This window comes from Tursiops truncatus, chromosome 10 (genome assembly GCF_011762595.2).
Source record: "Tursiops truncatus isolate mTurTru1 chromosome 10, mTurTru1.mat.Y, whole genome shotgun sequence".
Lineage (NCBI taxonomy): Eukaryota > Metazoa > Chordata > Mammalia > Artiodactyla > Delphinidae > Tursiops > Tursiops truncatus.
The window spans coordinates 64,183,727-64,197,404 of NC_047043.1; the positions used below are offsets into that span (position 1 = coordinate 64,183,727).

At 42.1% G+C, this 13,678-nt stretch overlaps 1 protein-coding gene across 16 annotated transcripts in view; it reads right to left on the minus strand.

Annotated features, from left to right (window-relative positions):
• The window catches only part of USP4 (ubiquitin specific peptidase 4), a 49,402-nt gene that overhangs the window by 22,038 nt on the left and 13,686 nt on the right, over positions 1-13,678 (minus strand). For 9 of the 16 annotated variants that reach the window (XM_033864949.2, XM_019931656.3, XM_019931661.3 and 6 more), the window contains 2 exons: positions 1,124-1,264; positions 180-297 (listed from right to left, as the gene is read on the minus strand). The exons of 2 other annotated variants lie outside the window; for them this stretch is intronic. In XM_033864949.2, the coding sequence (XP_033720840.1) occupies positions 180-297; positions 1,124-1,264 (259 nt within the window). Of the gene's footprint in view, positions 1-179; positions 298-1,123; positions 1,265-1,297; positions 2,639-13,678 lie in introns of those variants that run through there. 5 more of the 16 variants (XM_019931657.3, XM_033864952.2, XM_033864953.2 and 2 more) reach the window with 4 other exon arrangements.

Genomic DNA, 13,678 nt, shown 5'->3' on the forward strand with positions numbered 1-13,678 from the left:
ATGAGGCCATTCTGTACTACCCAGTGGGACGTGCCTTGGCAGGGATCCCTGAAGTACTAACAAAGGGTCGTTAGGGACCCCTGGGAGAAGATCCTCCCAACACCTTAGAGGCCACTCCCACCTGAGCCTCAAGTACTGTGAAGACACAGTGTTATTGAGATGGCAGCTCTGCCCTCTACCTGCAAGGCGGAGTTCATGAAGCAGGTGTTTCCCAGGTTTCCAAGTCCACAGAGCCCAGGTTGTACGTGAGTTGATGGGGACTCCTGACAATTATACGAAGCAGAGAAGCCAGATCCACTGGAAAACATAACCCACATCAGCAATAAAAGTGAGTGCTGTTCACATGCCCTCAGGATGCCTTTTGGGGCTCCGTGGGGGCCTCTAGAATTCTCACTTGATAATAACCCCGTGAGACAAGGTCTCTTTACTCCCCTCCCCAGCCCTCCAGCCCCCCCAACCCCCTGTTTTGATTTGACATGACAACGGGTGGTGAGCACATCCTTAAGGGGAGAAATGCTGTTTGAATCCTCTGCTCTCAGCTTTGGTAAATGCTAATTTTGTATCCCTCCAGAAGGCTAACTGCCAGGTGACTTCGGGGAAGAACACTGGTTACCAAGATCAAAGCTTGCACCTGCCGCCACCCACCAGGCCACACTCAGTCTTGACTGTGCCTGAGTGTGCAGGCACTCTCTCTCTCTCCTGACCTTCCTCTTCCACCCTGTCTGTGCTATATGGCAGGTACTCCTGAAACACTCGGAGAAAGGATCACAGCCATGCGGAGGGGAAACAGGCAGGGTCCTCCCACAGCCAACAATCATCCCCGCGTAGCTATTCTGCCAGACAACCAGCCCATTCCTTCACAGACAAATGCAGTGACCTCCATGACCACCAACTGACAGGCTGTGGGGAAAACACCAGCTCGCAGGAAGAAAAGCAATGTACATCAGAACTAGGAGGCACAATTTACTGTGGGTATGAAATGGAGCAAGAAACTACATGCAGCATGTTCCCATGGGGAGCCCTAATCCCACTATGCTTAGTGTAGCAGCAGAGGAGCTGTCCAGGTACGGCCTGGGAAAGGACTCAGCGGGGAAGGAAGCAAAGTGAAAGGACCTGCTCTTACCCCCTGCTGACACCGGAACTGTGCATCCCAGAGGTGTTAGTGCTATCACCATTTGAAATGGGAGAGGCAGATACTGAGGAATAGGGACTTGCTGATGATGTTGGAGAGGTAGTAAAATTTCTGCTAGGCGCAGTGCTTGATCTGGGAGAGAGAAGCAGAAACAATGCTACTGATATTTTGCAAAAAGCAAGCCCTACTTAATGCCTTAGGTCTCTTCTCAAGAAATAAATGTTCTCCGTATTCAGTTATTTAAAATTAATTGCAAAAAGCCCATTTTCATGCTAATTCAAGACAAATTTTATTTAAGTGAGAGTAAAGAAATTAATTGATCTTCATGTCTCATTCATCCACATGGTCATATACTGAATCTTTCAGTAGGATAAAACACAAGGTTGATCTTCAGGGCATCCTAGTTTGATTTACAAATGATAAGCTTCCCTAAATTTTAAGAGTTACCAGTGAAAGACAAAGAAAAATGGTAATAAGAGATGAATTTCCTCCAAAGTACTTGACCCAGATTAAACAGGTGGCTATAAGTATAACAGAATAGGAAAATGGCGATTTAGTTTCACTGTGCTATTTGAGGAAATTCCTTTTGTTTCCTTAAATTTACCAAATGTGAATAACCTCTGTTTCAAACTCATGTTTCAATATTTTTCACAGCATCTTATTTTAGATTTATTCCTACTTTCACACTAATTAATTCAAGGGCTAATTGCCCCAAATCTTAAATTGATATCAAACGGGACTTCCCTGTCGGTGCAGTGGTTAAGACCCCACGCTTCCACTGCAGGGGGCATGGGTTCGATCCCTGGTTGGGGAACTAAGATCCCACATGCCGCATGGTGCGGCTCCCCCCAAAAAAACCTGATATCAGTTTTATCAAATTTTCTACTAAAATTCATATAGGCACATGCAGAAGAAAGTGAGTTGTCTGCATTGTTTCAAATATGTACAACTGTGATTTTCCTTCTAGATTTGGGGTCATTTTTAGAATACAGAATATAATTAAGATGCATTGTCCCTGCAGAGTGCCCAACCTCATGTGATCTGATGTCAACCAGGGTTCCCCTTGAGAAGACAGTGGGACGTGGCGACAAAGATGAGTGATCCTGTACCCACACTGTAGGCAGATGTCAGGGAACTATCCAGGGGCCTAAATGGGCGTCAGGAACTGAGTTCTGCTTCACATTCTGTGGTCACAGCAAGGGAGGGGGAAAGAGGGCTCCCCAGCCTCTCACCCACCCATAAGGAAACGCACCTTCTCCAATCCTGAAGAGCATCTGCTTCACTGAGCCTCATCTCGGCTGCAAAGGAGTCCAAGAACTCAGGCAGCTCCTTAAGTAAGGCTTGTCAGAGCCAAGGGCACTCTCTTCTGCCACACAGGTGACTTAAGCATACACTTAAGGCCTGTCCACTGTGATGCCGGTATGCCCAGCCTCCTATGCAGGCAGGAAAGTCACTACCCAAGACTGGTCTGATATGGCAGACCCAGTTATCCCAGGTCTGGAGATACTACAAGATAGTGAAATTAAATTTCTGACATACAGAACCTCAAGGCACATGGCTTAACACTCCCCTTATTAGTAACTGTTCACTGGTAACTTATTTTATTCCCTGAACTTAAAAGGGCAAAAATCCATATAAAGCCACTACAAATATCCAAGACCTATCAACTTCTTAAACAGACAACAACATTCTGGTTGAAATGAAAGAGAACAGGGAATTCCCTGTGGCCCAATGGTTAGCACTCTGCACCTTCACTGCCAAGGGCATGGGTTTGATCCCTGGTCAGCAAATTGGGATCCTGCAGGCCGCATGGAGTGGCCAAAAAAATTAATTAATTAAAAAAAAAAAAGAAAATAAAAAAGAAAAATTTTATTTGACATTCGTTTAAAATGTTCTAGAAAATACTGCCAGTAGTTTAGAGTAAATTCGGTCAAAAAGAAATCCAACATTGATTACATAAGGATATTTTTTATATGCTTGAAAACTTATATAATACAAAGTTTTTGTTTGTTTTTTTACTCTACCTTTGACAGACAAATCAAAAAGCAAGACCTCTGTGCAGAAGTGACTTGTATCTGAGAAACGCTTGGGCATTGGTCACTTGTCACCAGGCAACTTCAGAGCACACCCTAGGGCACTGCAAGCCAGGAAGTAGGCAACGGTAGGAAACGCCTGACGTGAAGCAAGACCTCACTCTCAAATGTGACCGAGTCTCATGCAACAAACTTTCTGAAAACAGAGGCTACATCTCCAAATAAGGATCCCACTGCTCCTAAAAGATACTCTGGTTAAGCCTCTGGTCTCCTGGCACCTTTCTACTGAGATATTTCCTGATCCTAGGCATGTCCGGTCATTATCATCACAATGAAAACATACCCTGACCTATGGCTGAGGCTCTGTAACATATTCATGCCTGCCCTCCTTGCTCCATTGCTCTCTGCTTGCCTCTCAGATGTTCTCCAGGCCAAATGCCACTCTGAGGATGAGTCCACTCCTTAAGCCCACCCTCTGACCTCAGGTATTCAGAGGCCAGCATCTGGCATTATCATTAAGACAACAATCAACTCTTAGCCAGAATCCTCACTGCTTTCACAACATCCTAAGCTGTGATCTCCCCCTCCACCAACAGTGTTAACCCTCATATGCATGCAACTCAAATCTCTATTTCAGAAACACTGGCTTCTTCCAGCTCTGGGCAAGCAGTCTTTAAAGGGGACTGTGGTGCAGAGCTAACTGGGCCTTATAGACATCAGGCAAGTAAAGTTAGAGAGAATTAAAGTTTTAGAGAGGGGCTTCCCTGGTGGCTCAGTGGTTGAGAATCTGCATGCCAATGCAGGGGACGTGGGTTCGAGCCCTGGTCCAGGAAGATCTCACATGCCATGGAGCAACTAAGCCCGTGCGCCACAAATACTGAGCCTGAGCTCTAGAGCTCGCGTGCCACAACTACTGAAGCCCACATGCCCGTGCTCCACAACAAGGGAAGCCACCGCAATGCGAAGCCGGTGCACCACAACAAAGAGTAGCCCCTGCACTGCAACAAAGAGTAGCCCCCACTCACCACAACTAGAGAAAGCCCGTGTGCAACAACGAAGACCCAACGAAGCCAAAATTAAATAAATAAAGTTATAAAATAAAAGAGTTCGAGAAACAGAAAACATGGGGCCAGATCGATACAGAACCTTGGAAGCGCTAACACAGAGGTTGGAGCAATTCACAGGAAGGAAAAAAACATCTGAAAATGCTCAGAGTTTACCAGGTGGCTCTCACTAGTGAATAAAGGAGCTGAATGAAAACAATTTCATTATGCTGTTCTCCTGTCAGGATATATGTAAAATTGATTCTAAAAGTGGGTTAAAAAAAAAAGGATTAAGCCAATCATTGTCTTTCCCTGGATGACATACTCACTTGATGTACTTTCCCATTCCCTCAATTTTATCCTGTGTCGTCTCTGACAGACAACGTACTACTGAACAGGTCTGGTTTACAAAAAAAAAAGTCTGATTTGAGAGCTTGTCTTTTTTTTTTTTTCTGCGGTACATGGGCCTCTCCCTTCTCCCGTTGCGGAGCACAGGCTCCGGACGTGCAGGCTCAGCGGCCATGGCTCACGGGCCCAGCCGCTCCGCGGCATGTGGGATCTTCCTGGACCGGGGCACGAACCCGTGTCCCCTGCATCAGGAGGCGGACTCTCAACCACTGCGCCACCAGGGAAGCCCAAGAGAGCTTGTCTTTTTAACGAGTTGAACCCATCTATAGTTATTCTAATTACTGTTATAGCTGGACTTAATTCAATCTCCCTTGTTTTCTAATAACCATATTTTTCAGTTGTTTTTTCCCTTCTTGCCTTCCACCTGAGTTTCCCTTTTTTATTTTATTTTATTCATGTATTTTATTTTTAATTTTTTGATTTATTTGCTTTTATTTTTGGCTGTGTTGGGTCTTTGTTGTAGCACAGAAGGAAAACCACATTCACAGATAGACAAAATGAAAAGCCAGAGGACTCTGTACCAGATGAAGGAACAAGATAAAACCGTAGAAAAACAACTAAATGAAGTGGAGCTAGGCAACTTTCCAGAAAAAGAATTCAGAATAATGATAGTGAAGATGATCCAGAACCTTGGAAAAAGAACGGAGGCAAAGATCGAGAAGATGCAAGAAATGTTTAAGAAAGATCTAAAAGGATTAATGAACAAACCAACAGAGATGAACATTACAATAACTGAAATGAAAAATACACTAGAAGGAATCAACAGCAGAATAACTAAGGCAGAAGAACGGATAAGTGACCTGGAAGACAGAATGGTGGTATTCACTGCCACAGAACAGAATAAAGAAAAAAGAATGAAAAGAAATGAAGACAGCCTAAGAGACCTCTAGGACAACATTAAATGCAACAACATTCGCATTATAGGGATCCAGGAAGGAGAAGAGAAAGAGAAAGGACCAGAGAAAATATTTTAAGAGATTATAGTCTAAAACTTCCCTAACATGGGAAAGGAAATAGCCACCCAAGTCCAGGAAGCGCAGAGAGTCCCAGGCAGGATAAACCCAAGGAGAAACACGCCAAGACACATAGTAATCAAATTGACAAAAATTAAAGAAAAATTACTGAAAGCAACAAGGGAAAAATGACAAATAACATACAAGGGAACTCCCATAAGGTTAACAGCTGATTTCTCAGCAGAAACTCTACAAGCCAGAAGGGAATGGCATGATATATTTAAAGTGATGAAAGGGAAGAACCTACAACCGATTACTCTACCCGGCAAGGATCTCATTCAGATTCGACAGAGAAATCAAAAGCTTTACAGACAAGCAAAAGCTAAGAGAATTCAGCACCACCAAACCAGCTCTACAACAAATGCTAAAGGAATTTCTCTAAGTGGGAAACATAAGAGAAGAAAAGGACCTACAAAAATAAGCCCATAACAATTAAGAAAATGGTAAGGGGCTTCCCTGGTGGCACAGTGGTTAAGAATCCGCCTGCCAATGCAGGGGACACGGGTTTGAGCCCTGGTCCGGGAAGATCCCACATGCTGTGGAGCACCTGGGCCCGTGTGCCACAACTACTGAGCCTGTGCTCTAGAACCCGCAAGCCACAACTACTGAGCCCATGAGCCACAACTACAGAGCCCGTGAGCCACAACTACTGAGCCCACAAAACACAACTACTGAGCCCACAAACCACAACTACTGAGCCCGCACACCTAGAGCCCATGCTTTGCAACGAAGAGTAGTCCCCGCTTGCCGCAACTAGAGAAAGCCCGTGCGCCACAACGAAGACCCAAAGTAGCCAAAAATAAATTAAATAAATAAATAAAATACCATTTTTTTAAAAAAAGAAAGAAAATGGTAATAGGAACATATATATCAATAATTACCTTAAATGTGAATGGATTAAATGCTACAACCAAAAGACACAGGCTTGCTGAATGGATACAAAAACAAGACCCATATATATGCTGTCTGCAAGAGACCCACTTCAGACCTAGGGACACATAAAGACTGAAAGCGAGGGGATGGAAAAAGATATTCCATGCAAATGTAAATCAAAAGAGAGCTGGAGCAGCAATACTCATATCAGATAAATAGACTTTAAAATAAAGAATGTTACAAGAGCCAAGGAAGAACACTACATAATGATCAAGGGATCAATCCAAGAAGAAGATATAACAATTATAAATATATATGCACCCAACATAGGAGCACTTCAATACATAAGGCAACTGCTAACAGCTATGAAAGATGAAATCAACAGTAACACAATAATAGTGGGGGACTTTAACACCTCACTTACACCAATGAACAGATCATCCACACATAAAATTAATAAGGAAACACAAGCTTTAAATGACACAACAGACCAGATACATTTAATTGATATTTATAGGATATTCCATCCAAAACCAGCAGATTACACTTTTTTTTTTAATTTCTTTAAGGCTTTTGTTTTTTTTTAATAAATAAATTTATTTAGTTATTTATTTATTTTTAGCTGTGTTGGGTTCTTTATTGCTCTGCATGGGCTTTCTCTAGTTGCAGTGAGCGGCGGCTTCTCATTGTGGGGGCTTCTCTTGTTGCGGAGTATGGGCTCCAGGTGCGCATGTTCATTAGTTGTGGCACATGGGCTCAGTAGCTCTGGCTCGTAAGCTCTAGAGCACAGGCTCAATAGCTGTGGTACACTGGTTTAGTTGCTCTGCAGCATGTGGGATCTTCCCAGACCAGAGCTCAAACCAGTGTTCTCTGCATTGGCAGGCAGATTCTTAACCACTGCGCCACCAGGGAAGTCCTACACTTTCTTCTCAAGTGCGCACAGAACATTCTCCAGGATAAATCATATACTGGGTCACAAATCAAGCCTTGGTAAATTTAAGAAAACTCAAATCATATCAAGCATCTTTTCTGACCACACCGCTATGAGCTTAGAAACAAATTACAGGGATAAAAACATAAAAAACACAAAGACATGGAGGCTAAACAATACATTATTAAATAACCAAGAGATCACTGAAGAAATCAAAAAGGAAATAAAAAAATACCTAGAGACAAATGACAATGAAAACACTATGATCCAAAACCTATGGGATGCAGCAAAAGCAGTTCTAAGAGGGAAGTTCATAGCAATACAAGCCTACCTCAAGAAACAAGAAAAATCCCAAAATAAACAATCTAAACTTACACCTAAAGGAACTAGAGAAAGAAGAACAAACAAAACCCAAAGTTAGTAGAAGGAAAGAAATCATAAAGATCAGAACAGAAATAAATGAAATAGAAACAAAGAAAACAATAGCAAAGATCAATAAAACTAAAAGCTGGTTCTTTGAGAAGATAAACAAAACTGATAAACCTTTAGCCAGACTCATTAAGAAAAAGAGGGAGAGGACTCAAATCAATAAAATTAGAAATGAAAAAGGAGAAGTTACAACAGACACCGCAGAAATACAAAACATCCTAAGAGACTACTACAAGCTACTCCATGCCAATAAAATGGACAACCTGAAAGAAATGGACAAATTCTTAGAAAGGTATAACCTTCCAAGACTGAACCAGGAAGAAATAGAAAATATGAACAGACCAATCACAAGTAACGAAATTGAAACTATGATTAACAATCTTCCAACAAACAAAAGTCCAGGACCAGATGGCTTCACAGGTGAATTCTATCAAACATTTAAAGAAGAGCTAACACCCATCCTTTTCAAAATTCTAAAAAATTGCAGAGGAAGGAACACTCTCAAACCCATTCTATGAGGTCACCATCACCCTGATACCAAAACCAGACAAAGATACTACAAAAAAAGGAAAATTACAGACCAGTATCACTGATGAATATAGATGCAAAAATCCTCAACAAAACATTAGCAAACAGAATCCAACAACACATTAAAAGGATCATAGGGCTTCCCTGGTGGCACAGTGGTTGAGAGTCCGCCTGCCAATGCAGGGGACATGGGTTCGTGCCCCGGTCCGGGAAGATCCCACATGCCATGGAGCGGCTAGGCCTGTAAGCCATGGCCGTTGAGCCTGCGTGTCTGGAGCCTGTGCTCCACAACGGGAGAGGCCACAACAGTGAGAGGCCCGTGTACCGCAAAAAACAAACAAAAAAAGGATCATACACCATGATCAAGTGGGATTTATCCCAGGGATGCAAGGATTCTTCAGTATACACAAATCAATCAATGTGATACACCATATTAACAAATTGAAGAATAAAAACCATATAATCATCTCAACAGATGCAGAAAAAGATTTTGACAAAATTCAACAACAATTTATGATAAAAAACTCTCCAGAAAGTGGGCACAGAGGGAACCTACCTCAACATCATAAAGGCCATATACAACAAACCCACAGCAAACATCATTCTCAATGGTGAAAAAACTGAAAGCATTTCCTCTAAGATCAGGAACAAGACAAGGATGTCCACGCTCGCCAGTATTATTCAACATAGTTTTGGAAGTCCTAGCCACAGCAATCAGAGAAGAAAAAGAAATAAAAGGAATACAAACTGGAAAAGAAGAAGTAAAACTCTCACTGTTTGCAGATGACATGATACTATACACAGAAAATCCTAAAGATGCCACCAGAAAAATACTAGAGCTAATCAATGAATTTGGTAAAGTTTCAGGATACAAAATTAATGCACAGAAATCTCTTGCATTCCTATACACTAATAACGAAAGATCAGAAGGAGAAATTAAGGAAACAATCCCATTCACCACTGCAACAAAAAGAATGAAATACCTAGAAATAAACCTACCTAAGGAGGTAAATGACCTGTACTCAGAAAACTAGAACACACTGATGAAAGAAGTCAAAGATGACACAAACAGATGGAGAGATATACCATATTCTTGGACTGGAAGAATCAATATTGTGAAAATGATTATATTACCCAAAGCAATCTACAGATTCAATGTGATCCCTACCAAATTACCAGTGGCATTTTTTACAGAACTAGAACAAAAAATATTAAAATTTGTATGGAGACACAAAAGATCCCAAATAGCCAAAGCAGTCTTGAGGGAAAAAAATGGAGCTGAAGGATCAGACTTCCTGACTTCAGACGATACTACAAAGCTACAGTAATCAAGACAATATGGTACTGGCACAAAAACAGAAATATAGATCAATGGAACAGCATAGAAAGCCCAGAGATAAACCCACGCACCTATGGTCAACTAATCTATGACAAAGGAGGCAAGGATATACAATGGAGAAAAGACAGTCTCTTCAATAAGTGGTGCTGGGAAAACTGGACAGCTACATGTAAAAGAATGAAATTGAACACTCCCTAACACCATACACAAAAATAAACTCAAAATGGATTAGAGACCTAGATGTAAGACCGGACACTATAAAACTCTTAGAGGAAAACATAGGAAGAACATTCTTTGACATAAATCATAGCAAGATCTTTTTTTGATCCATGTCCTAGAGTAACGGAAATAAAAACAAAAATAAACAAATGGGACCTAATGAAACTTAAAAGCTTTTGCAAAGCAAAGGAAACTACAAACAAGACGAAAAGACAACCCTCAGAATGGGAGAAAATATTTGCAAATGAATCAACCGACAAAGGATTACTCTCCAAAATATATAACAGTTCATGCAGCTCAACATTAAAAAAACAAACAAGCCAATCCAAAAATGGGCAGAAGATCTAAATAGACATTTCTCCAAAGAAGACTTATAGATGGCCAAGAAGCTCATGAAAAGCTGCTCAACATCACTAATTATTAGAGAAATGCAAGTCAAAACCACAATGAGGTATCACCTCACACAAGTCAGAATGGGCATCATCAGAAAATCTACAAACAACAAATGCTGGAGAGAGTGTGGAGAAAAGGGAACCCTCTTGCTCTGTTGGTGGGAATGTAAATTGATACAGCCACTATGGAGAACAGTATGGAGGTTCTTTAAAAAACTAAAAATAGAATTACCATATGACCCAGCAATTCCACTACTGGGCAAATACCCAGAGAAAGCCACAATTTAAAAAGACATACCCATGGGCTTCCCTGGTGGCGCAGTGGTTAAGAATCCACCTGCCAATGCAAGGGACACAGGTTCGAGCCCTGGTCCGGGAAGATTCCACATGCCACGGAGCAACTAAGCCCATGCGCCACAGCTACTAAGCCTGCGTTCTAGAGCCCGCAAGCCACAACTACTGAGCCCGAGTGCCACAACTACTGAAGCCCGCACGCCTAGAGCCTGTGCTGTGCAATGAGAAGCCACCCAATGAGGAGCCCACACACCGCAAGGAAGAGTAGCTCCTGCTCGCCACAACTAGAGAAAAGCCTGCGCGCAGCAACAAACACCCAACACAGCCAAAAATAAAAATAAAAATAAATAAATAAGTAAGACACATGCACCCCAATGTTCACTGCAGCACTATTTACAATACCCAGGTCATGGAAGCAGCCTAAATGCCCATCGACAGACGAACGGATAAAGAAGATGTGGTACATGTATGCAATGAAATATTACTCAGCCATAAAAAAGAACAAAATTGGGTCATTTATAGAGACATGCATGGATCTAGAGACTGTCATACAGAGTGAAGTAAGTCAGAAAGAGAAAAACAAGTATCATATATTAACGCATATATGTGGAAACTAGAAAAATGATATAGATGAACTGGTATGCAGGGCAGAAATAGACACACAGATGTAGAGAACGTATGAACACCAAGGGGGGAAGTGGTGGGGGTGGTGGTGGTGGGGGTGGGATGAATTGGGAGATTGGGACTGACATGTATACACTAATATGTATAAAATAGATAACTAATAAGAACCTGCTACATAAAAAAATAAATTAAATTAAAAAATTTTTTTTAAAAAAGGAAAGTGTTTTTTTTTCCCTTTCACCTCCCCATGGCTATTCTTCTGTTCTTCTTTAGTTTACAAATCCCAAGTTTTAGTTAGAGTCCTTCTAACTGCTAAAAGGCATTTCCCAGCCTCCTTTGAAGCCAGGTGTGGTCATATAATTGGCCAGAGATGTAAAGGCAGATCTTCTATGTGATTTCTGGGAAATTTCTTTAAAAGGAAGGGGCAAGGCTTCCCTGGTGGCGCAGTGGTTGAGAGTCCGCCTGCCGATGCAGGGGACACGGGTTCGTGCCCCAGACTGGGAAGATACCACATGCCGCGGAGCGGCTGGGCCTGTGAGCCATGGCCGCTGAGCCTGCGCGTCCGGAGCCTGTGCTCCGCAACGGGAGAGGCCACGGCAGTGAGAGGCCCGCGTGCCGCAAAAAAAAAAAAAAAAAAAAAAAAAGGAAGGGGCATGTCCTTCTTCCCAATTCCTCCTCAGCTACTTGAATGCAGATATGATTGGTCCATCTCCAGCAGTCATCATGGACCCTGAGTTGACCACCTTTAAAGTTGAAGCCACGCACAGTAGAGCAACATGACAAAACAGCTGGATTTCTAATAATAGCAGCATTGAACTGCCCACCTCAGAAATTCTTTTTGGAAAGATATAACCATCTACATTGCTCGACATGCTAACTTTCAGGTCTTTCTTCATTGCTACCAGAGCTTTCCTAATCAATACAACATATTATATAAAAGATGTAAATTCTACTTTTGTATTTCTGGTAGTTACTCCACTAACTTACTAGGATCTATAACTGTTTTTATTTTTCCCCATCATAATTACTTCAACTTATTAACTACATTTCCCTGCAAAAGTAGTTCAGGACATTCTCATCTCTCTTTACTGCTTCCTGTCTCCTCAACTGTCTTCCATGTTGGGATTACCCAGTATTTACTTCTGGATTGTTACTGATAAAGGCTGCTTTCTTAAACCTTTCTTCTTACTATTACTAAACTTTTTTAAAACTTTTTATTGAAGTATATTACATAGAGAAATATATACATTATGAGAGTACAAAAATCAAGACATTCCTGGGAATTCCCTGGTGGTCCAGTGGTTAGCACTTGGCGATTTCATAGCCATGGCCTGGGTTCAATCCCTGGCTGGGGAACTAAAATCCCAAAAGAGGCATGGCACAGCCAAAAAAAAAAATCAAGACATTCTCACCAAGCGAATACCCCTATATAACCAGTACCCTCAGACCAAAAAACAGGACAGCACCACCCCCCAGGTGTCTTCCTCATGCTCCCTGCAGTCATTATTTTTCTCTAAGCTAACCTCCATCATGACCTTGACACCCATAGATCAGTTTTGCGGGTTCTTAAGCTTTATATCAAGGGACTCAAACAGTATGCCACGTTTTGTGTCTGGCTTCTCATTCACATGGTTTATGAGACTCAATGTTGCTGTGGCTGGAGAGAATTCTATTGCATGCATACACCACAATTTATCTATCCATTCTATTTTTGGTGGACATTTAGGTTAGCTCCAGTTTGTGACTATGACAAGCTGTGCTGTCATGAACATCTCTGAATGTATCTTTAAGTGAATGTGAGATATATTTCTGTATGCCTAAGAGTGGATTGCTGGGTTGTAGAATATGTACACAATTCGTCATTTAGTACTTGTTGCTAAACCTTCTTAAGTCACTATACCAGTTTATATGCCCCATCAGCAAGTTCCAACACCTCTACAACACTTGACACTACCTGTCTTTTTCATGTAACCATTCTGGGGGATGTGCAGAAGCACTGCATTATGGTTTTAATTTGCCATTTCTGGATGACTGCTGAGGTTGAGCACCTCTCCATATGGTCGCTAGCCACAAGGTAGCCTCTTTTCTTTTTTTAATTTATTTATTTTTGGCTGTGTTCGGTCTTCGTTGCTGCACGTGGGCTTTCTCTAGTTGCGGAGAGTGGGGGCTACCATTTGTTGCAGTGTGCAGCCTTCTCATTGCGGTGGCTTCTATTTTTGCATAACATGGGCTCTAGGCGCACAGGCTTCAGTAGTTATGGCATGAGGGCTCAGTAGTTGTGGCTTGCCGCTCTAGAGTGCAGGCTCAGTAGTTGTGGCGCACAGGCTCAGCTGCTCTGCAGCATGTGGGATCTTCCCGGACCAGGGCTCAAACCCGTGTCCCCTGCATTGACTGGCAGATTCTTAACCACTGTGCCACCA